This window comes from Aquarana catesbeiana, linkage group LG09 (assembly GCF_042186555.1).
Source record: "Aquarana catesbeiana isolate 2022-GZ linkage group LG09, ASM4218655v1, whole genome shotgun sequence".
Taxonomy (NCBI): domain Eukaryota; kingdom Metazoa; phylum Chordata; class Amphibia; order Anura; family Ranidae; genus Aquarana; species Aquarana catesbeiana.
Genome location: NC_133332.1, coordinates 240,685,001 through 240,710,232, shown reverse-complemented (window position 1 = coordinate 240,710,232; position 25,232 = coordinate 240,685,001). Strand labels below are relative to the sequence as shown.

The 25,232-nt window shown below is 43.0% G+C and overlaps 2 protein-coding genes across 2 annotated transcripts in view; one reads left to right on the top strand and one right to left on the bottom strand.

Moving 5' to 3' along the window:
• Positions 1 to 555: 555 nt before the first annotated feature.
• On the top strand, positions 556 to 8,263 carry PCSK1N (proprotein convertase subtilisin/kexin type 1 inhibitor). The gene is made up of 3 exons (XM_073600038.1): positions 556 to 761; positions 6,857 to 7,461; positions 7,838 to 8,263. Exons 1-3 carry the CDS (start codon positions 582 to 584, stop codon positions 8,124 to 8,126), a joined length of 1,074 nt encoding a protein of 357 aa, XP_073456139.1. The 5' UTR covers positions 556 to 581; the 3' UTR covers positions 8,127 to 8,263.
• A 6,260-nt stretch (positions 8,264 to 14,523) lies between these two features.
• The window catches only part of LOC141108435 (LHFPL tetraspan subfamily member 3 protein-like), a 30,037-nt gene continuing 19,328 nt past the window's right edge, over positions 14,524 to 25,232 (bottom strand). Inside the window, exons 3-4 of the mRNA XM_073600037.1 lie at positions 18,710 to 18,946; positions 14,524 to 14,656 (exon numbers count right to left, since the gene is read on the bottom strand). Coding sequence (XP_073456138.1) covers positions 14,634 to 14,656; positions 18,710 to 18,946 — 260 coding nt within the window. The 3' untranslated portion in view covers positions 14,524 to 14,633. The remainder of the gene's footprint in view (positions 14,657 to 18,709; positions 18,947 to 25,232) is intronic.

Below are 25,232 nucleotides of genomic sequence, written 5' to 3'. Positions count from 1 at the left end.
TACTAAATGTTTTCCATCACATGCTTAGTTTGAATTGCCCAGGTTTGTGACAGATTTGAGCAAAACATTTCAGCTTACCATTCACATCCTTTCCATTGTACTTTTCCAGTGCTACAATAATACCCCCTTCTTTTCTTGGTGCCTCTCTGATGTCACCCCTAGGGCCCACATCAGTGTGTCCCCTCAAATTAAATGGTACAACACCACATCCAGCAAAGTCTGCAGACTCAGCAAACATGGCCACTAGCTCTTCAAAACGCAACACAAAAATGCTAATTCTAGATTGTAAGCTCTAAGGAGCAGGGCCCTCTGATCCCTCCTGTATTGATTTGTATTGTAACTGTACTGTTTTCCCTCATGTTGTAAAGCTCTGCAGAAACTGTTGGAGCTATATAAATCCTGTATAATTATAATAATTCTCACATATATTGTCTGCACCTCTTCCCCTGGGTGTAATGTCTTGATTTCTCGATATGCAGGGGAGGGGGAAGGTCAGTATGTCTTTGTATCAGTGTATTCTGATGAAGTGACAGGTAGCATCAGTGGTACCCAGGCTCTGTCTCCTCCAGGCTGCTGTGACAATGCAGCAGGGGGGGGAGGTGCTCCATCTCCCTCCCCCTTGTTCTTCGGCAGACCTCAGTCTCTTCATCCAGCAGTCACAGCTTCTCGAATCAGGGCAGCGTCTTCGTATCAGGATGGGCCCCTGTGTCATGTTGGTGGCTGTCACTGTCTGCTTGTCTGTCCCCAGCACCCTTGGCAAGGTTAGTTGCTTGATTTTGGGGGAATCTCTTTCTAGCAGTAACCCTTATCAGCCACCTTTCTTTTCCTTTGCTATATCACCCTCTCTCTTCTCCTAGTTCCCTTGCTCATCTCTCTATTTTTCTTCTCTTCTTCCTCTGCCAGTATCTTTCCAATGTCTACCTCCTCTTATTCATTTCTTTTCTTTTTCTCCTCTGATCACATTTCTCTCCACTCCTTCTCTCTAGTCCTCTCTCCTCTTATCTTTTCCCCATCTCTCATCCTCATCTCTACCTCCTCTCCTCTTCTCTTTCCTTTCATCTCTTTCTCTTCCTCTCCCCCACCTCCTGTCCTCTTTTCTTTCCCCCCATTTCCCTCCCTCTACCTCCTTCTCTCGTTCTTTCGCTCTCTCTTCTTCTCCCCCAGCTTCTGTTACCTTCTCGCTATGCCTCTCTTCTCTTCTTTCTTCACCCATTTCTCTTTCTCTTTCTTTTCCTCCACCTTCTGCTCTCTTCTCTTTCTCTCCTAATTCTCCTGTTCTCTGACCCTCTCTTTCTTTGCTTCTCTTTTTCTCGTTCACTTGCCCCTCTCCCCAGCTTCTGTTACCTTCTCTCTATTCCTATCTCCTCTTTTCTTTTCCCCATCTCCCTCTCTCTTTCTTTTCTTCTCCTTCACCTCCTCTACACCTCTCTTTCTTTTCCTCTTTTTTTCCTTCTCTTTTTCTCATTCACTCACCCCTCTCTCCAGCTCGTGTTACCTTCTCTATTTTTCTCTCTCCTCTTCTTTTTCCCCCCATCTCTCTCTCTCTCTCTCTCTCTTTTACCTCCTGTTCTCTTCTCTCTCTTTATTCTCCTCTTCTCTGCCCCTCTCTTTGTTCCCCTCTTTTCCCTCTCTGCCCCCAGCTCCTGTTACTATCTCTCTTTTTCTCTCTCCTCTTCTCCCCCCCCCATCTCCCTTTCTCTCTGTTTTCTTCTCCTCTCACTGTTCTCTTCTCTCTTTCCTCTATCTCCTCCATCTCTTTATTCTCCTCTTCTCTACCCCTCTCTTTGTTCCCCTCTTCTTTACCCTCTCTCCCCCAGCTCCTGTTACTATCTCTATTCCCCCCCCCCATCTCCCTCTATCTCTGTTTTCTTCTCCTCCCACTGTTCTCTTCTCTCTTTCCTCTCTCTCCTCCGTCTCTTTATTCTCCTCATCTCTGCCCCTCTCTTTTTCTCCTTCTCTTTTTTCCCTTTCACTCACCCCCTCCCCAGCTTTTTTTTCTTCTTCCTCCCTGCAGTTATCTCTTTTCTTCTCCTTGGTTCTTCTCCCACTTTCTATTACCCCCCATCTCTCATCCTTCTTTTCACGTACATCTTCTCTCTCGTTCTGCCCCCTTTAAGTCTCCTCTCCCCCCTCCTCCACCTGTTTTTTTTTATACTCTCTTCTCTCCATTTATCTCCCTGCCAGGTTGTTTCAGTCTCTCCAGATTCGCTCCCTTCCCCACCCTTCGGTCTTCTTTTCATTCCATCCAATGACACTCTATGTCTGTCTGGTTTTCTCTCTGTATTCATCTTTCTCCATCTTGTTGCTAGGATTGAGAAAGACACGGAGTGCCCGAGGGCACGTTGAGGAGATAAATTGTGCACAACGAATGGTGGGCAAGGCCAGATTGCGCCTGATCATGGGAGAGGCTTAAAGGGGAATGGTTAAATAGAACCCATGCCTACTTTCTGTATACATGGCACACATATCCCAAAGTCTTTGGACCCCAAAAATGTGCTTCAATTACTATGCTATAAATGACAGTCTCACAGACAAAGATTAGCCTCAATGATAATAAAAAAATTAATTTAAAAAAATAAAGCTTTTTCCTTACGTATGCTTTTCTACACACAGATGTAATGTACAACATAGTTTGTGGAGTGCAGCTTTTAAGCTTATGTAACATACAACATAGCAAATAGCATGCAGAGTTCAGGGCTATGTCATGTACAACATAGTTTTGGAATGCAGAGCTTTAAGGATTATGTAACATACAATATAGTGTCGTGTGTAGAGGTCAGGGCTACAGTGGGGACGGAAAGTATTCAGACCCCATTAAATTTTTCACTCTTTGTTATATTGCAGCCATTTGCTAAAATCATTTAAGTTCATTTTTTTCCTCATTAATGTACACACATCACCCCATATTGACAGAAAAACACAGAATTGTTGACATTTTTGCAGATTTATTAAAAAAGAAAAACTGAAATATCACATGGTCCTAAGTATTCAGGCCCTTTGCTGTGACACTCATATATTTAACTCAGGTGCTGTCCATTTCTTCTGATCATCCTTGAGATGGTTCTACACCTTCATTTGAGTCCAGCTGTGTTTGATTATACTGATTGGACTTAATTAGGAAAGCCACACACCTGTCTAAATAAGACCTTACAGCTCACAGTGCATGTCAGAGCAAATGAGAATCATGAGGTCAAAGGAACTGCCTGAAGAGCTCAGAGACAGAATTGTGGTAAGGCACAGATCTGGCCAAGGTTACCAAAAAATTTCTGCTGCACTTAAGGTTCCTAAGAGCACAGTGGCCTCCATAATCCTTAAATGGAAGACGTTTGGGACGACCAGAACCCTTCCTAGAGCTGGCCGTCACTCTGCCATAAAGCCCCGACTGGTGGAGGGCTGCAGTGATGGTTGACTTTCTACAACTTTCTCCCATCTCCTGACTGCATCTCTGGAGCTCAGCCACAGTGATCTTTGGGTTCTTCTTTACCTCTCTCACCAAGGCTCTTCTCCCCCGATAGCTCAGTTTGGTTAGAAGGCCAGCTCTAGGAAGGGTTCTGGTCGTCCCAAACGTCTTCCATTTAAGGATTATGAAGGCCAATGTGCTCTTAGGAACCTTAAGTGCAGCAGAAATTTTTTGTAACCTTGGCCAGATCTGTGCCTTGCCACAATTCTGTCTCTGAGCTCTTCAGGCAGTTCCTTTGACCTCATGATTCTCATTTGCTCTGACATACACTGTGAGCTGTAAGGTCTTAAATAGACAGTTGTGTGGCTTTCCTAATCAAGTCTAATCAGTATAATCAAATACAGCTGGACTCAAATGAAGGTGTAGAACCATCTCAAGGATGATCAGAAGAAATGGACAGCACCTGAGTTAAATACATGCATGTCACAGCAAAGGGTCTGAATACTTAGGACCATGTGATATTTCAGTTTTTCTTTTTTAATAAATCTGCAAAAATGTCAACAATTCTGTGTTTTTCTGTCAATATGGGGTGCTGTGTGTACATTAATGAGGAAAAAAATGAACTTAAATGATTTTAACAAATGGCTGCAAAATAACAAAGAGTGAAAAATTTAAGGGGGTCTGAATACTTTCCATCCCCGCTGTATGTAACGTGCTACATAGTGTATAGGGTGCAACAGTCAGAGCTCAGGACTAACCTAAGTAATATACAACATAGCATAGGGCAGTTGTTAGGGTTATGTAATCTATATTATAGCATACTTTATAGAGTTCAGTAATCAGGACTGTGTAAACTACAACACAGCTTATACAGTATGAGGTCAGGACTATATAATGCACGACACAGTGAAACGACTGCATTGGTTAAGACTATGCTATGCATAACAGAGTTTATAGAGTGCAGCTGCAAGGACTAAGTGCCCCTTTTGTTGATGCTATGTGGTGAGTACCCCCTTAAACAGTGGTGAATGCCCCTAAAATGTTGGTGTTCAGTGGTGAGTACCCCTTTAGACGTGTTTATCATTGGTCAGTTCTACCTTATATGTTAGTGTTTAGTGGTCAGCACCTCTTATAGATTGGATCCTCAATGGTCAGTTCCCCCTTGTACGTTGGTGTTCACTGGTTAGTGTCCCCTTATTGATTAGTATTAAGTGGTCAGTGTCCCCTTATACACTGCTGCTCGCTGATCAGTGCCCCCTTGAACATTGGTGATTGCTGGTTAGTGCCTCTTTAAATATTGGTACTCAGTAGTCTGTACCCCCTGACACTGTTTTTTAATGTCCCTTATACATCAGTATTCAGTGCCCCATGATTGATTGGTATTAGGTGATCAGTGACCATATGCATTGCTGTCACAGTTCAAGAGAGGTGTCACTAGACCTGGGACACATACCCAAGCAAGCTGCCCAGGCCCATAGAGACTGAGCACCATCTAAAGGAAATCCTATATTTTTCTGCATTGGTAAATGCATACCCTCCCCCCCCTTCCTTCCTTCTATTCTCATTATATTATGAGAATGTGGTTGTGGAATCTAATTATTATACATCCATGGACCTCAGTTACAGACTCCATCTCAGGCTCATATTTTTGAAGCTCGATGTTATATCACCTACACAGTACACAGCCCCTCCCTGGGTCCTGCTGTGCGTACGGAAGCTATAATGTCCAGGGATCTCATGTGATGCCTCATTATCTGTAATGACATTTTCTCCTTCTGCAGATGCTTGGGGTATTAGTCATAGATACTGATAAACCACTGATTAGTGTCTGCCTGCATCTAATTGGATGACACTGGGAGATACAACAGTCACTAGGGAATCTGCACCAAACAGGGACCTGAAGGATGCTGGGAGTGTACAGAGGGATACTAATAATGTGGCAACCATAGGGGATGGATAGATCTATAGGAGTGCCCCTGGATGTCTAGCTGGGCATAGAAGGGCTTGGTGCCACAGAGGTACAGGTATATACTGTAATTATGCTGTATTTTAATAGATGGGAAAACCTGAATTTGTCTGTCTGTCTCTCTATCTACCCAAGCATCAACCTATAGCAGAAACAACAAAATTCTATTTAGTTATACCTTTGCTGTGACCACCTTGTGTCGCAAGGCTTAGGCACAGGCAAACTATTAAAAGCTAAATAAGGGGGGCAATCTAAATCTTTTGTAGGCAAGTTTGCACAAAGAAGACTGGTTCACTTTAAACATGTGATGTAAAGATATCACATTTGTAAATATATAATTCATATTTGGAGACGTTGTAATGTCAATCCTATGAAATATTATCTAGGTTAGAAAGGTGATGCGTGTCCTGTTAAACATAACTTATATTTTCTATGTAATGCTTTCATTTTTGTAATAATATACAAATCGGTTCGTTTTCACACCCAGACCTGCTTAATATACCTTCTTTAAAGGACTACAAAATTACTCATATGATACAAGTTTATAAATAACTTAAAGGAGAAGTACAGCCAAACCCCGTTTGGCTGTACTTCTCCTGTGGATCACAGGAGTAAATAAACAAAAAGAATTTGCCCTGGACGCTCAATACCAATGAATGATATAGTATACTTCTCCTGGGCTCCTGGAGCTTCTGCCCCCCCCCTTATATTTGGATCACAGGAGTGCAGAAGTCTGCTGTTGGCTGATGACACAGATCCAGTCCAGGATCTGCCCACATGCCTGGACCGGCATCCGGCTCAGCCTCTCAGCAAGCCACTGAGAGCCTGAGCCAGCCGCTCCCACCCCCTTCACAGCCCAGTGCTCCAGTGATCATGGAGTGGACAGAGCAGAGAGCCGGTGACTTACAGTCAGCAGCCCTCTGCTCAGGGAACTTTATGAACTGTGCGATCTGTGGTGTTTGATCGCTCAGTTATCAGTCAGCAGGGGACAGTCTACCAGTCCTTAGATATGGTGGCTGCATTCGTTTCAGGCTTTTTTTTTTTCCTCCAGGTGATCTTGACAGTAACACACTTCCTGCCCTAGGGTGACAATACTCACTGTGCTGTAGCTCTGGTGGAACGGCATTCTCACCCAAGCACAGGAAATGTATTAGGACTATGGAACACTCCCCCTCTCTTCATTTCCATACCATGTGGGAAGGTTTTTTTGAAGTCCTCAAAAGGTAACCTGTGCATGTCTGACAAGACTAGATAAGAATGCAGTGCCCACAGAAAGTTAGGCACTCACTGCATTTCTAGTAGTTTTAACAAATACTTTTGTTGCATTTATCCAACAGAGATAATAAAACACCTTTAATTATATGGATAAAAGAACAAAAAGGAAGCAAATATATTTACTGCTAGGGTTTACATACACGTAAACTCAATTTTAGATAACCAGTAAAAGATTGAAAGTAATATTGATTAAACCTTTTGTTTTCCACATCCAGCCTCTGGGGTTACTGACTCACGATGACCTTGGAGCTCCCTTAAGGGTCAGAAGAAGCCTCCCAGCTAACATGCCTTATGAAGCTGATATGATGTCCTACGTTCCACCAGAAGCTCTTCGCAATGAACAACTATATGCTGACCTAAACCAGGCCATGCTTGCCAGACTTGCTGCCTACCCTCAAGAAGAACTCCTTGCTCAGGCCTTGGAAAGAATGGGCTCCCCCCACAGAGTGGACCCTGCTCGGAATGGTCCATCCCTACAACAGCTGGTAGAGGAAGGCCAGAGGAGAGACAAGGAGACCATCTATCTGGCCAATCTTCTGCATCTCTGGAATCAGATCAACCGGGACAAGGCCTACGCTGACCAGTTGCAAGCATTTTCTGGCCCTGCTCAGCCTGAGGGAGACTACCAGAGACCATACCAAGATTATGATGAGACCGAGGTGGTGACCAGCCGGACACGGCCACAGGTATCCCGCAACCAAATGGCACAAGCTCTGCAGAGCTACTACCGACAAAACCGGGGATTTGAAGGCCCCTCTTTACGGCTGCCACAGGAAGAGGGCAATGATGATGGGTATCCCATGGATGAAGAGATGTTAAGGTAAGCTGAAGGGACATGTGTGTTCTATGGAAGTACATTTTATGTACAAAACAATGTCCTTGATAATGAAACAGCTTGTTCATCTAAAAAGCTAATCTATCACCTCTGTATAAACATACCCCCTTTTTTTTTGAGTTCCCGTGGATCTAACAGTCAGCCACACATGAGAGAATTTAAAAAAATTGAATCTGTGTGTCAACCCTTATCTTCAGAAGAGTATTCAGTAACTCAGGAACAAATCAAAAATCCTATAACCATTATCAGCTGTCCTACCTATTGATCAGATAAGAGTTCTTTCACCTAAGGAATAAAATGCTTTATGATAAATAAGTCATTAATGTGAAACTCTTAAAATATATGTTCTTTTACAATATAGGTACCTGGTCACACGGGTCCTAACAGCAATGAGTGAAGCAGAAATGCCTCAACGCTTAACTTCAAAGACACCACGACGTATGAGGCGCTCTCTGGAGGATGACCACAGCGAAGACACCCCAGCCAACCTCCTACGTGTAAAACGTCTAGACACTGACAACCCCGACTACATCTCCAATGGGGTGCTGCACAGGAAAAAACCAGAGGGAGAACTCGATCACCAGAGGGGATCCCAGCATTTCACAGATCAAAGGGTGACTGAGCAGCTTTTGAAATATTTTCCTGAATAATTCTATACAAAATTCCACGTACAGTCCTCAACGCCATGCTCACACCCGTCTCTGTACATACATATCTGTATTTCACAACCATGCAGTGTTTTGTTTGCCCCACACATATTGCCCTTTTCAATTCCACCATTTTAGATCCAAGATGGACTAACTATGACTAACAATTGTTGAGGGACTACATGCCACAATATGCCCTGACAGCTATTGACATGCTGGACTTTCCCATTAATTATCAAAGTCTACCACGTGGCCGTATGCAACCAAAACCACAACGTAAAAAGTTAAAGTTCTGCTTAGATTTAGACCTCTAAAGGTTACTGAGGCACCATCACTGGACAGCAAAATGGCCTTTCCTGAAGTCAAACCCCTTAGCAAGTGCAACTCCATCAGTGAGGCACACGGGTTTAGGCTTTACTGGTCTAGCTAAGATGATAACAAGACTCTTTTCAAGAAGACATGAAGATTTAAATGGCTGACAGTTTCACTTAAATAATGGGGTGTCAGGGTGCATCTGCAGGTCCTCTCAGGCAAGTTTTGGGAACTCCAACTAAAATTAGAAATTGTGGGTCATTAAAAAACAACCATACAAAAGTTGTTTCTTCAAGAAAAGGATGCCTTTTGTAACTCAAATTGGCCATGCTGGCTGTGGCAGTTTTGTGACAATTTCAACCAGCTTCTCATTAACAGAGAAAAGTAACTTACTACCCCTGTTTTGATCCATTTAATTGGTTTGCAAAAGCTAGCTGGGCATGCTTAAATTTTCCACAAGATAGCAGACTGTGCCAGCAGTATAAGGCAAGATTGTTTCACACAGTCCGTTGCCACTGGCCTTCCAGGTACACTCCCTGTTCATGTGAATCGAAAGATCAAAGAAAAGAGCTTTGTAATCATGGTTGCCCATTTAAAACAAGTCAGAGCAGTGATTTTTTGGAAAAAGCTGTAACCCACAGACTGTATTTGTATAATTATGTGTAGACATCTCAGTTGAAGAAAAAACTCTGGTTGTAAATGAGTCCCTGCACTTTGCATGCAGTCAGTGCCCTTTGCAGTGCCTTATTATACAATCTTATACAATCTTAATGTACAATCTTGAAGGTAAACTAAAGTCTTAAAAAACTTCAGGAAACTTAAAACTGGATAAAGAGCACTATCTGTGTGGCTCTTTTTGTCCAAAGGGATTACAGCTCTTAGCTAACTCTTTTTGCACCTAGTCCATTGGCCTTACCCCTATTGGAAGAGCTTAATTAATTAAGAGTATTAGAAAGGCAAAAATGTACTGCACACATCAAGAATTCAGAAGCCAGTTGTAAACCTCTAACCTGTAGCAGAAAAAGGGTAGCCATTCTGTAAGTGGGTGTTCTGGACAAAACCAATCAGCAATCAGTTCAGCACGCATCAGCTATGCTAATAGAAGCAAACTTCTGATTGCTATGGTGACTGCTCTATTGCATTTCTTTTAGAATTTAAATGTAAAAAGTGTAGCGCTAAAGTGCAAAACCTCTATGTGAAAGAAGTTACAAAATAATAAAGCAATTCAACACTTAAGTGAAAAGAAACTGTATCCAGTCTCAAAACTATACCAATAAGCAAACTCAATTCTAAATGTATAGTCTGATAGCATGTAAAACGCTCATTCATGGGTAGTAAGGGAAACGTGAGCAATTTCAAAGATATGGTAAATAAACGTGATCAATCGTTAAACATATATAAAGTAAGGTGAAAAAAAGAATATAGGTGAAAAATTGTTATAATCCACTGGGTAATAATTAGAATGTCCGCCTTATAGATGGAGAAAGAATGCAGCAAATAAACATGGCGGTGATAATAAAATGTCCACAAATCTAATGGGAGGTGTAGCCATCAAATGGAGCATGAAATTTTTCTAGTCCCAGTATTACTTCATGTAAATAAAGTGAATTCAATATAATGCGGATGATACTTTGATAACTCCTCTGCAGTACTGCGAATCAACATAAGGGATAAAGCACTCTTACCGACTTGGGTGGACTCACAGGCCGTCGGCGGTGAGTCAAACAGGCTTGCACTGTCTTAAGATGAACGACAGTATGGGAGTGGACTGTGCACTGGTGGACTTCCTCCACAGATGGGGGACTCGGATCCTGCCCAGATGGTCCAAACGATCACCGGCCTTGTCAGCATTGATAAACCATGTATAGAGAAAAAACAACAAAGAGCCTCCACATGGTGTAAATCCAAATAGATCAATTGCCGTTTATTTGATCAATTACGATCATCAGAAAATCCATAAAAACGTATAAGAATGGTAGAATCGATTCCAACAGTAAAAAGTAAAAAGTAAGCGTGGTGTGGGTGGCTGGGTACAGCAAGGAGACCCGACGCGTTTCGTCTGAAGAGACTTCGGCTGGGGTCTCTTCAGACGAAACGCGTCGGGTCTCTTTGCTGTACCCAGCCACCCACACCACGCTTACTTTTTACTTTTTACTGTTGGAATCGATTCTACCATTCTTATATGTTTTTATGGATTTTCTGATGATCGTAAGTGATCAAATAAACGGCAATTGATCTATTTGGATTTACACCATGTGGAGGCTCTTTGTTGTTTTTTCTCTATACATGGTTTATCAATGCTGACAAGGCCGGTGATCGTTTGGACCATCTGGGCAGGATCCGAGTCCCCCATCTGTGGAGGAAGTCCACCAGTGCACAGTCCACTCCCATACTGTCGTTCATCTTAAGACAGTGCAAGCCTGTTTGACTCACCGCCGACGGCCTGTGAGTCCACCCAAGTCGGTAAGAGTGCTTTATCCCTTATGTTGATTCGGAGTACTGCAGAGGAGTTATCAAAGTATCATCCGCATTATATTGAATTCACTTTATTTACATGAAGTAATACTGGGACTAGAAAAATTTCATGCTTCATTTGATGGCTACACCTCCCATTAGATTTGTGGACATTTTATTATCACCGCCATGTTTATTTGCTGCATTCTTTCTCCATCTATAAGGCGGACATTCTAATTATTACCCAGTGGATTATAACAATTTTTCACCTATATTCTTTTTTTCACTTTACTTTATATATGTTTAACGATTGATCACGTTTATTTACCATATCTTTGAAATTGCTCACGTTTCCCTTACTACCCATGAATGGGCATTTTACATGCTATCAGACTATACATTTAGAATTGAGTTTGCTTATTGGTATAGTTTTGAGACTGGATACAGTTTCTTTTCACTTAAGTGTTGAATTGCTTTATTATTTTGTAACTTCTTTCACATAGAGGTTTTGCACTTTAGTGCTACACTTTTTACATTTAAATACTTTGCACAATTTGGTCATTTTGGAGTGTTGGCTGCTGTTTAATCTTTCTGATTGGCGCGGTATTCTTTATCCATCCATTTCTTTTAGAATATAACCCTTGGTAAATCTCAGTAGGATCTAGAATTGACAATGTCTGAAAAAACTGCCTGAATTGCCTGCAGAAACCATTTTTTTTATTTTAAAAAAGTGACCTCTGGAATCAGATCGGTTACTTTAGAAACACATCAGTCTCTTGTCCAGCTGGATATGAAATTAGACCTGCGGTTGCCATGTGTACCATGCTGCCCTCTTGTAGTGACAGTAGCTCCACATTCATGATGTGTTCGAAGTCTTTTCTTAAACAGTAACTCCCCCTAAAACAGTGATCCCAGTATTGGGTGGAGTGGGCCAGAGTTGTATCCCTTATATGACTTTCTCTAGTGCCTTGTAGCCTAGTTGAAGGGAATCACTTGCTACCCCAGATAAGGGTGTGACACATAGTGAGCCAGGACAAAAGTTCACCTTACCTCTCAGACTTGGAAGGGAGGAAGACCTCTCTCCAAGCTCTTGGACATCAGGAACCAGCCGACTAGGTATCAAGCCAGCTTCATTCTCCCTAAAGCAGAAGAAGCTGTTTTAGGTGGAGTTTGCACTTTAATATCTATAGAATGTATAATGTCAGCTTAATCTGTGTGGCTGGACATTACAGCTATCACTTATTTTCAGTTGTGCTGAAACAGGAATGTTTAAATCTCAAGATCCACTCAGGACGTTTCCATTTTCATACACCCACAATGTCCAGGTTCCCTGATCTGCCAATAACCTATCCTTCCCTAAGACCCCAGAGTCATCTGACCCTCTCTGTGATTAGAGTTCACAAACATGAAAGTGTCCTCAACAGAGAAAATAATTCTTCATTAAAAGCAGTTGTCCATACTAATTTGTGATCTACTCCATCTTGCTTAAGAGTTCCTAGCAACCTGACTCATACCCATAGCCTTCTGACCTTTTTTGTGATTTACGCTCCTGTTATGGAAGTGTCCTCACAGGGAAAATGTTTCTTTGTACTTTTTCTTATTATTGTTGGCTCCATCTTGGATGCACAGAAAGGCAGGAGAATCAATTCACATAATTGGGACCATGGCGGCTTTGCAAAAATGACTCCTCCATTGTTTAACAGCAGGGCAAGGGCATTTTTTTGCTGCAAAGCCAATCCCACCAACCACACTAGGAGCAGAAAACTGCAAGCAGCAGTGTTGCTTTAGACATACAGGCCCATAAAGCATTTATATACGTGTTTGTTATTTCACACTGCGCTCTCTACAGAGTCATGTCTGAGTGTTTCAATTTTTGTATGTGCATTATTTTTTTTAAACTTTGCTTCTTGCCTAGATGTGCACTTTGATCTGAAAAGAAATGTAATTTATTGTATATTGCTCTGCAAAAAAAGTTATATAAAGTTGTGCATCAATGGACTCTTTGTGCAACTTCTTGTGAGGGAAGGGGACAATCACATGGATGATTTGGGTGTTCAATATATAGAATTCACACCTGTCTGCTATTTCCTGCAATAGACCCAGTCCTTAAGGTACATTACAGTCTTTCTGATTAAAGGCAACCTATCACATCTGAAACACAGAGACTGCCACCAGGGCCAGCTTAATAGAATCATGAGCCCCACGGGTAAAGTAATGCTCTGGTGCCCCTACAATGGAGACAGGGCAGGTAAACAGACATCAAGTAGGTATGAGGCAGACAAGCGGAGCTTCCCCTTTTGGGTGGGGCTTAGCTATAACTACATGAACAGCAAAGAAACCGTGGGAAAATACTACACACATAAAGTAACAAAGCTGTCCTGTGCATATTATATATCTGCTAGAATGATGCTCAGGAGAGTTGTAACAAGTATAGACACGGCCGCCACTAAAAACCATGAGGCAACATCCAGCCTGACAGGGCCTCGGATACCCCCAACATTGTAACTCCTCTACATCTTATATACATCCAGCACTCCTAACTCCACCCAATTCAGCCCTGGATTTTCATTAGTCAGGGTTACACCACAAAACTCCTCTGACCTTCCTCTCCCAGTACCTTCCTGAGCAGCCCTTGCTTAGCTAGGTCGGCACAGACAATGGCCTTCACCATCAAAAAAAAAAAAAAATGTGTTGTACATAATAAATACTCAAAATGAACAAACTCTACTAACAGAACAAATCCTTCTATAGTAAGTGAGAGATATGAGGGGGGGGGGGGGTTGGGTGCATCCAAAAAATTGATTAACAGTCAAGATGTAATGTGTATGGACAGGCTCTAATAGGCAGCTTATGGAAACAAAGGGGTTGATTTACTAGAGTTAAATAAACTGTGCACTAATGTTCCCCAGAGCTTAGTAAATGTGGTAAAGTTCTGTTGATTTCCATCATACATAGTAAGTCTACTTCAAAGATGTCTATAGGGGGTGCTTCGGGTGATATTCAGGGCACACGAAAGAGCAGTAGCATCAGACATAATAAAAGCACAAACCAATGCATTTCAGAGGTTCTAATAGGCCCCCTTCATCCAATCGTTTATATATAAATAAATAAAAAGTTGGAAAATTTTGTTTCTTTCAGAGAAGACAAGCAACGTCTCTTCTGCCAAAACATTGTTTCTCCTTTTCTCCCATTCATTTCCTTTCAATTTCTAGGAGCATTGTACACTCTGCAGTGTACACACCAGCTCATGGAGTTGTGAACGATGCAACTCTTGTGCGCATGCACAGGAGCTGTATCATCAGGGACCATCCAATGACCCAAAAAGATAACCATGAACCCACCAGTGTGGGTATGCCATTAATAGTCTAAACAGCTGCCAGGGGCTGTGGCAAAAGCATGGAGCCTGCAAAATTGGTTGTTTACCAGTATGACAAAGGAGTCCCTGATGGTTCAGTGACCCACATCACCGACAGCTTCCAACATGGGACTCGTAGGGACATACAAGCACACACCTCTACACACAGCACAGTAGCAATGCGCCCCAAAACTGTGCATTTCCTGCAGATAACGGAAGACAATAGTGTCATATTGTAGATCCAGGGTGAAAAAACTCACTTATCTTTTAAATACAATTCACACTTTTCATTTATTTTTATTGCACAAAAAATAAATGCAATACATATAACAATAAGTTTGCTGTTTAACAAAAAACACCATCACAGTGGAAAACAATGCTTCTTGCTGTCACAGGGTTTCCAACAGGAGACCTGTAAAACAATAATTAAACATAAACAACATTAAACCTGATTCGGCATATTCTGGACAGACCAGTAATGTAACCATAGGTTAAAATGTAACTCAACTTCTCTCCACATTTTGTTGACAAGTTTGGTATTGTAAAGCTACAACACAAGGGGACTGGTAAACGGCCCCCCAGGTAGGGTATGCCATAATGTGCTAGTATGCACAGCATATTAGTACATAATGGCAGACTTACCTGTCATATGGTGTCCTCCAGCGCTGTAGTGGGATCGCTCCGCCGCCTCCCGGAACTTCCATCTTCGCCTGGTCTTCCTTCCGGGTCCGGTGCCTTCTGATGACGTCACTCCCGCGCATGCACACGGGAGTCACATCGCCGCGGCACAAATCGGGGCCGTAAATGTTGAATATGATAGCTGACAGGCATAATGATGCATTTAAGGCAGAAAAGACCAATAGGGTCTCTTCTGCCATTAATACCCTGCCTGTCAGCCATTTGATTTAAAAACAACTTTACTTCCACTTTAATTGAACAAGCTGAAGTTAGAAACTGATTGGTTTCTATGCACAGCTACACCAGATTCTGAGTGCACCAGATTTGGTAAGTCTCCCCTCAGTGTATATACTGTAGGTGCCTCCCTCTTGCTCTGGATACAAAGATCTGGTGACAAAAAGTCTAGGCAAACCAGATCACATGATCACATTTGACATGGAGTCAAAATAACTCAACACAAAGCCATTAATGTCTAAGCCGCTGGCAACAAAAGTGAGTACACCCCTAAGAGAAAATATCCAAATTGGGTCCAATTAGTCATTTTCCCTCCCCGGTGTCATGTGTTACAAGGTCTCAGGTGTGAATGGGGAGCAGGTGTGTTAAATTTGGTGTTATTGCTCTCACTCTCATATACTGGTCACTGGAAGTTCAACATGGCACCTTATGGCAAAAAAAACTCTCTGAGGATCTGAAAAAAAGAAATGTTGCTCTACATAAAGATGACCTAGGCTATAAGAAGTTTGCCAAGACCCTGAAACTGAGCTGCAGCATGGTGGTCAAGACCATACAGTGGTTTAACAGTACAGGTTCCACTCACAACAGGCCTCGCCATGGTCGACCATGCACGTGCTCAGCGTCATATCCAGAGGTTGTCTTTGGGAAATAGACGTATGAGTGCTGCCAGCATTGCTGCAGAGGTTAAAGGGGTGGGGGGGTCAGCCTGTCAATGCTCAGACCATATGCTGCACACTGCATCAAATTGGTTTGCATGAAGGAAGCCTCTTCTTAAGATGATGCATAAGAAAGCCTGCAAACAGTTTGCTGAAGACAAGCAGATTAAGGACATGGATTACTGGAACCATGTCCTGTGGTCTGATGAGACCAAAATAAACTTATTTGGTTCAGATGGTGTCATGCGTGTGTGGCGGCCAACAGGTGAGGAGTACAAAGACAAGTGTGTCTTGCCTACAGTCAAGCATGATAGTGGGAGTGTCATGGTCTGGGGCTGCATGAGTGCTGCCGGCACTGGGTTACTGGGGAGCTACAGTTCATTGAAGGAACCATGAATGCCAACATGTACTGTGACATACTGAATCAAAGCATGATCCCCTCCCTTCGGAGACTGGGCCGCAGGGCAGTATTCCAACATGATAATGACCCCAAACACACCTCCAAGACGACCACTGCCTTTTACTGAGGGTAAAGGTAATGGACTGGCCAAGCATGTCTCCAGACCTAAACCCTATTGAGCATCTGTGGGGCATCCTCAAATGGAAGGTGGAGGGGCGCAAGGTCTCTAACATCCACCAGCTCTGTGATGTCGTCATGGAGGAGTGGAAGAGGACTCCAGTGACAACCTGTGAAGCTTTGGTGAACTCCATGCCCAAGAGGGTTAAGGCAGTGCTGGAAAATAATGGTGGCCACACAAAATATTGACACTTTGGACCCAATTTGGACATTATCACTTAAGAGTGTACTCATTTTTGTTGCCAGTGGTTTAAACATTAATAGCTGTGTGTTGAGTTATTTTGATTGGACAGCAAATTTACACTGTTATACAAGCTGTACACTCACTACTTTACATTGAAGCAAAGTGTCATTTCTTCAGCGTTGTCACATGAAAAGATATAATAAAATGTGACAGGTGTACTCACTTTTTTAAGATACTGTATATATCTAATGACTTGAAATTACATAGGGCTGCAATCATGATTAGTATTGCAGTCCAGGTATTAGCTGACACACACTCTAATGGACCTCACCTCCAGTGAGTACCTGCGCTTTCCTTGACTCCTGCCACAACTTCCTTGCTTGACTCCTCTCCTGGAGCCTCAGCTCACCAATCAGGCCCAGGAACGGACCCTCATGTGCGAAGTAGACCCTTCTCCACCCTGTAGAGCCCCTACCATGAGAATCTCTACTCTATACGCCCTCTTATAATGACCTGGAATACATCTACATTCAGAGCTAGCATAACTCAGCTGAAATGAGGCTTGTGGTGGGTGTACTGCCTTCCTAAACCCATGAGAGGTATCGAGCAGATTTAAGCCTAGTACACACGATTAGATTATTATTATTAGATTTCCATATCGAAATTGAAGAGGTTACTAAAGTACAAAAATTCTCGTACGACAGAAAAAAAAATTGCAAGTGAAGTAATATATAATAATGTATTTTTGGACGAAAACTGTACTGATTGAATGAAAATCGTATGACCTGGTATCGTACGAGAAAAGTTTTCGTGTTTGTCCCTTCAGATAATTTCGTACGAAAGCTGTGTACTAGCGATCAGATTATCATCTGATCGTTTCGAAAGCGGTATTTTTTTGTATGATTTTCTGAGCGTGTGTACAGGGCTTTACAGGAGTGTGTGCCTCACCAGTGTGGGTATGTCATTCATAGTCCAAACAGCTGCCAGGGGGTATGGCAGAGGCACGGAGCCTGCAAAATTGCAGAGTTTAGACAGTGCTGTCACGCTTTATATTTTCTGAAGGCATATAGCACAGCAGAGGTGGGTGGATTAGAAGAGTATGTGCAAAAAACAGTTCCTATTTATCTTACCTACTGTATTTATCTGCATTAAATTTTAACACCATACTTTGCTTTTACTTCTCTGGTCTCTGGACCCGACCAGAACACTGAGTCAGCTCTTGCAAATGACCACCTACCACCATGTTAATGCAACAGACCAACAAGGTCAGCAAGGAGACTCACAGTTCCAGCTGGATGTAGATTAATTACAAGGACACAACAATGAATCACGGTATTGCTTTGTTAGTAAGGAGAGCAGACAACCTTCAATGTACTTATGAAATCAGCAGCTGATCGTGCTAAATTACAAAACCCAGAGGATGCCAGGAATTTTTTAGTTTGCATGGAGAACCAACAATGGCAGCAAATGTGTAAATGCAATATCATGCCTCCTAATTTCTGAGATGGGAAAGTGGGATGCCTTTTTGTACAAATATATTTACACAAATAGACAAATATATTTAGGCAAAAGGCAAACCTAAATGTTCCTCACTTTATTACAAAATGTGTTTTTAGTGCTGCCTTTGTTCCTATTAGAAGGATTTTGACTTACTTCCTGTTCTGTCTTACACCTCTTAAAAAGACAGGAAGTGAGGAGGTATTACTTTATTCCTGTTGTGTCTGATATCCCGTTATGTAGGCAGTAAGTGAGAAGAAATTCCTCCAAAGGAGAGAGCGAGAGACAGAAACAGCCCTTCCATTCTATTAAACGTCTAATGAAAATATTTCGGCTGCAGTTGGGCTTTATAGATCTTTCTATATTAATAGACTGGACCTGCACTCCCTAACTGAGCTGAGTCAGATAAAGCACTAACTGCTCATATGAGCAGCAAAACTGCTGCAATCATTGCCCGGGCAAAATGGTCCTAGCAGAGTAAAGAATCTGACTGGCTCAACGAGCGACTATTGGATAAGTTGGTTATATGCAATATGCTTTTCTTGTATAATCTATTAATACCAATATTAATGCAATTTCAATAACAGTCAGGCAGAAAAAGAAAATGTGACTTGATAATATACAGAAAGGACCACTCACCTTTAGTGGGGTACTTGTCCTCATTGGGATTCAGGGCATCATGGCGTTTCCCGAGGGTGAAACCCAGTACAGACAGAATAAGACAGTCAAATATTCCCAGTATGGCCAGTATATATGCCCAGTGCACAGAGCACGTCCCCAGCTCATATCTGTCTGAGCGGTAGCCACACAATGGGCGGACGGCGGCAGAATCCCATCCATCAGGGAAGAGGATGCAACCCAAAGCTTGGCATGAGGCTTAAAATAAATACATATAAAAAAAAGTTACCAGACAAAGGTCAGTGGCAAGAATATGTTTTTTCAATGCAACAGAGCAAGGCAGTGATGATGTGTTAAAAGAAGCAACTCATAGAAAACAATCAGTGCAGAGCAGCTAAGACAGTAGATGATTGCTAATAACTAGCTAATAGTTAACAGCTAATAATTAGCTAATAAATAGCTAATAATCACTTCTAATAACACTTACGAACTGTTCTCACCCCAGTCAGTTTGACCTCAGGTTTTAAACTAGTATTTTTTGGTGTGTTGTTTTTTCAGCAGTGAAGAATAATGACATGGTAGTTCTGATAATTGGAGTAGGTGACAATACTACCATTGCTTACCTCTCTTGAAAACGCTAGTATTTTAATTTTGGATACAGTAGGGGAGGGTTAAAATAGCTATCAGTTTTTCCTTTTGCCACCTGTCTCACTAAGGAGAATCTCCTCCTCATCCTGTCCTGTAGACTCAACAGGAAGTGAGAGGATATCTTCCCAATGTGAGGATAACCCCCTCTTAGACAGTTTTCTTCTGAACAAGTGTTCCCGTTGAAAGATTTCCTTTCTATTCCTCTTCTGGTGGCAACTCAACATTTTACATTTCCCTCTCTTCATTCCCAGCAAACTTTTGATTGGGATAATTAGAGAGTGTAATGGACCGTCTGGCCCACCTTTCTGGGTGCTTCCGCCAAGATACAGTTTCCTCCACTCTGGAACCTGGACCAAAGTAATATAACTGAGCATTGCACCGAAGAAATAGGCAAACACTAGTTTAGGTGCAAACTGGAACTCTCTTTACTGAAAATTCACACAGACTTTATACTACACAAAATCAGATAAAAGCTTGATCACATTATCCTAAACAATGCATACCTTAGCCACTTCAGCTCCGGGAGGATTTACCCCCTTCCTGACAAGAGCATTTTTTGCGATTCGGCACTGCATCGCTTTAGCTGAAATTTGCGCGGTTGTGCAATGTTGTACCCAAACAAAATTGACGTCCCTTTTTTCCCACAAATAGAGCTTTCTTTTGGTGGCATTTGATCACCTTTGTGGTTATTTTTTGCGCTATAAACAAAAAAGGACCGACAATTCGGAAAAAAAAGCAATATTTTTTACTATAATAAATATCCCCAAACAATGTATAACATACTAATTTCTTCCACAGTTTAGGCAGATATGTATTCTACATATTTTTTGGGGAAAAAAAGAAAATCACAATAAGTGTATATTGATTGGTTTGCGCAAAAGTTATAGCGTCTACAAAATAGGGAATAGATTTATGGCATTTTTATTATTAATTTTTTTTTACTAGTAATGGCGGCGATCTGCGATTTTTATCGGAACTGTGACATTATGGCAGACAGATCGGACACTTTTGACACTATTTTGGGACCACTGACATTTATACAGTAATCAGTGCTATAAAAATGCACTGATTACTGTATAAATGACACTGGCAGGGAAGGGGTTAAACACTAGGGGGCAATCAAGAGGTTAAGTGTGTTCCCTGGATGTGTTCTAACTGTAGGGGGGGTGGGCTCACTACAACATGACAGAGATCACTGCTCCCGGCAACAGAGAGCAGTAGATCCCTGTCATGTTGCTAGGCAAAACAGGGAAATGCCTTGTTTCATATCCCCGTTCTGCCTCTCCTCGCCGCAATCATGGGCCATCGGCGAACATTGAGTTTGCCGCACGTGCGCCCGCTAGGCGACAAAGTTAAAGGAACGTACAGGTACGCCCCTTTGCCTGCCCACGCCATTCTGTTAACGAAAATGGGCGTGCGGCGGTCGGCAAGTGGTTAAACAGTAATATTGTCAGTACATCTAACGAACAGGTAACATAAACACATAAACATCCCACAATGGTTCGGTAAGAAGGTAAAGTGGACACAATACTAATCACATCTCCAGTAGGATTAGCAGACAGACAGAAACAATAGGCAACTCAATTAACAATGGGAATTCACACCTAGGAGGCACAAAATGGGGTATTTATACAATTAGAGAATGACACCTTAAACAGATTTACACAAAGATGCAGGGGACACCAGCATCAGGTTGTTTGAACTGATTATAATCTTCTGCTGTGAGTCTCTCAGTCTAGGAGGGGGTTGAAGCAGTCAAAACTGGTTGGGCTGCTAATTCTATACACATGGGCCCCATATCTGTATCCAGGTCCTATGTTCCCAGAGCCTGTGTGTTTCGGGGGGGGGGGGGGCATGGACCTGAATCCAAAGGAAAACTGCTCCAACATGTCCCCCAGGCACACATCTCCCAAAGAATAGAGCCCCCTCAAAAGCCAGGGCCCATAGTCAGTAGGCAAGAGTAAGCTTCCCTGCAGTCCCTTCCAAAAGCCCTTGTCCCGGTTGGGTCTGTCACATTTCTCTCCCAAAAATAGACTAACCAGGTCCAAGACCTCCACCTGGTCTGGACATGCGTTAGTCAGGCAGAGTGAGCCCACAAAGTTGGTCCACTCAATCTCCATTTTTGGCCCCAGGGAAGGGTTGTTGTCAGTAGGTGTGGAGCAGAGGTCGTGGACCCTCTGTCTGGCTGCCAGCACTTCAGCTGGGTGGTTTTTACTATTCTAGGGCTCGGTCTGCTACTGGGGAGAGGGGCAAACTGCCCCGACTCCCTGGAGCCATGAATAGTAAATGCTGAGCAGAGGACAGCGGCACTCTGCCCTGTTGCTAGCGCTTCAGCTGGGGACTCCCCATCCTCCGCTCTGGCTGTTGGGGAGGGAGGATGGCTTCCTCCACTCCTGGACTATGGATCTGCCACTGGGGAGAGAACAACCACCTCCTCTCCCTGCATCTTAGGCTGCCGCTGGGGTGCGGGAATGGCTTCTTCCCCTCCCTGTATCTTGGACTGCCGCTGGAGAAGAGGACCTGCCACCTTCTCTCCCTGTGCCACTGGAACTGCTGCGGGTGTGGGGCAGATGTCTTGGACCCTCTGTCCGGTTGCCAGCGCCTCAGGTGGTAGTTTGAGATTCTCTGCATCGGCCTGTTACTGGGGAGAAGGGCTGCCTGCCTGGCTCCCTGGAGCTCCGGAAGTGCTGTAGGTGCTGGGCAGTGGTCAGTGGTGTTCTGCCCTGATGCCATCTCTTCTGTTGGGAAGCAAAAGCTTCTGTCCCGGTTGGGTCTGTCACAGAGAGTGAATGACCACATTGGGGACACAGACAGCAATAAAATTCACTCAGTGGTTCTTAACTTGTCAGATTTTCTTTCCTGCAACCATGGACACGGGAAGCCACCCCTGACAGGAGAACACAATGATTATTGCTAGTGGCTATAGCCGCTGACAATAATCACATGCTAGAAAGTCAACATGCTGTCATCCGGCCCATAGATGGTTTGATTTAAACCATCTATGGCCAGATTTACTCTTCCCACCTGTGTTTTGAGCTGGCTGGAGCTTACAGAGCAAGACTCCCTGCTGTCTGTGGCCATAAGTCAATTGTTATTTACAGACAGAATATAAGTAGCTTTGAAGTGCTTATCAACCTTTTCTCCTATGGCTGAATCATGGATCATGGACTTTTGCTTAGAAAAACTGACCTATCAACAATAGAGACACCTGTACAAATTTGAGAAAAAATGTGGGGAGCCTGGTTGGATACGCCTAAGGTGGCACCTGTTAATCTAGTAGAGGACAGACTTCTATCTTAATGGACCTAGATTGAGCCATAGTTATGGTTTGTTTGTGTCTGGGACTGATGATATCACTGACTTTAGTTGTCCTGGTGAGGTATTTGTCTGCCTTTATCTTGTGTTTTACTATACAGTGATGTATGTAAACTTGCTGTGCCCCCTTCCCTCTTTCCTACAAACTCACTTTTTTGTTTATTTATACCTTTCCCCTTCCCCCCCTCCTATTACCCTATTTTTCAGTCGTTCCTATGAGGCATACTTCTCACTTCAGAATAGTGTTGGTATACTGAATGCTTGCTGTTCAACTTATTATAAAGTGAACCTTTATTGCCCTGTCGCAACCTATTTTGCCTCAACTATATGTAGCACCCCCTCTGACACCCGAAAAGATCACATAGGACCTTCAGAGACAGGGGTGGGCTAACAATTCACTCCAGGGCTGAGTCCAAGGCTAAAATGGGGGATCAAGAAAGGCTATTGGGCTTGAACCACTGTTGTCTTTTTAAAGAGGTTAATGAGGTGAGGGTTAGGGGTTCCAGATACCATAGCAGATCACTTACAGACTCTCCAGAGCAATGTCCAGCTTCATAATGTCAGAACCTATAACCGGACCAACCAACACTGTAAGCACGTTCCCAAATTCATCCAAGGGAGTCACCAGGCCCTTCCTCCAGACCAGCCTTCTTCCTGGCTCTCTCCAGCAAGGGCCCTCCCCTGTGTCTCCTCCTTTGCACGGCTTCCTCCAGACCAGGCAGGACAGCTTCAGGACCACTTCAGCACATGTTAGGCCCAAAAACAGGCTATTGGGCCCAACAGCAGAGCTCCACCCAGCAGCACCTCCCTAGGCCTCAGCCCAGAGGGAGAGAGCGAGCACATGGCTTGTCCAGCATGCACCAGTGGCCTAAACCTCCTACTGGATTGCCTGAAATATAAAAATTCATTACTCAGTCTTGTAAATGAAATCTCTTACTATGATTAGTGGCTCCACTTATTGGCGACAGTGAAATATCACAACCCAACCAATGTTTAGGGGAAAAACCAGGTGAAAAACTATACAGTCAGTCTGAGATAACTACAGCCGAGCCAAAACTAAATTGACATAGTAGACCCAGTTTAGGACCAGGGGTCTACATATACCTTTTATATATGCTGAAAAAGTTCTCCAATAAAAAATTACCTCAACCTAAATACTTACCTGGCTCCATGTCAGCTCCCCGGTGTTGTCTCCAGCTTCAGCATTGCTCACAGCTCGGTGCGGGACCCTACGGGAGAATGCATCCACACATGCCTCCTTAGCACCTGGCTTGCTACAGGAGGTACCCAAAGGAGGGGAGGAGCCTACAGCATTAGCAGGGACTGCGAGAAGAGGAGGAAAGTGATGTTTCTATACAATACTGTTTCACAGAGCAGGTCATTATTTTGTTTTAATTTGTTTAATGTTACTATAGGTTTCCTGTTTGTTACATAGTAGGTGAGGCTGAGAAAAGACACAAGTCCATCAACTCCAACCTATGTGTGTGATTATATATCAGTTTTACATTGTATATCAGTGTATGTTGTGGTCGTTCAGGTGCTTATCTAATAGTTTTTTGAAACTATTGATGCTCCCCGCTGAAACCACTGCCTGTGGAAGGGAATTCCAAATCCTTGCTGCTCTTACAGTAAAGAACCCTCTATGCAGTTTAAGGTTAATACTCTTTTCTTCTAATTTTAATGAGTGGCCACGTGTCTTATTAAACTCCCTTTCGCGGAAAAGTTTTATCCCTATTGTGGGGGTCACCAGTATGGTATTTGTAAAATAAAATCATATCCCCTCTCAAGCGTCTCTTCCCCAGAGAGAATAAGTTCAGTGCTCGTAACCTTTCTTCATAACTAATGTCCTCCAGTCCGTTTATTAGTTTTGTTGCCCTTCTCTGTACTCGCTCCATTTCCAGCATATCCTTCCTGAGGACTGGTGCCCATAACTGAACAGCATACTCCAGGTTAGGTCGGACCAGAGTCTTGTAGAGTTACAAGACTGGTTACATTTTTCCACATTAAAACTCATTTGCCATGTAGTTGCCCGCCCCATTAATTTGTTCAGATCTTCTTGCAAGGTTTCCACATCCTGCAGAGAAGTTATTGCCCTGCTTAGCTTAGTATCGTCTGCAAATACAGGGATTGAACTGTTTACCCCATCCTCCAGGTCGTTTATGAACAAATTAAATGGATTGGATTATAAGGATTGGTTCCAGAACAGAACCCTGGGTGACCCCACTTTCCACCCCTGACCATGCCCAGTACTTCCCTTTTATCACTACCCTCTGAACTCGCCCTTGTAGCCAGTTTTCAATCCATGTACTCACCCAATGGTCCATGCCAACAGACCTTACTTTGTACAGTAAACGTTTATGGGGAACTGTATCAAATGCTTTTGCAAAATCCAGATACACCACATCTACGGGCCTCCCTTTATCTAGATGGCAGCTCACCTCCTCATAGAAGGATAATAGATTGGTTTTGCAAGAATGATTCTTCATTAATCTATGCTGAATGGTATGGCAATTACTTGACTGAGTTCCCTAAGGACCCTCGGGTGCAAGCCATCTGGTAACGGTGATTTATTAATGTTAAG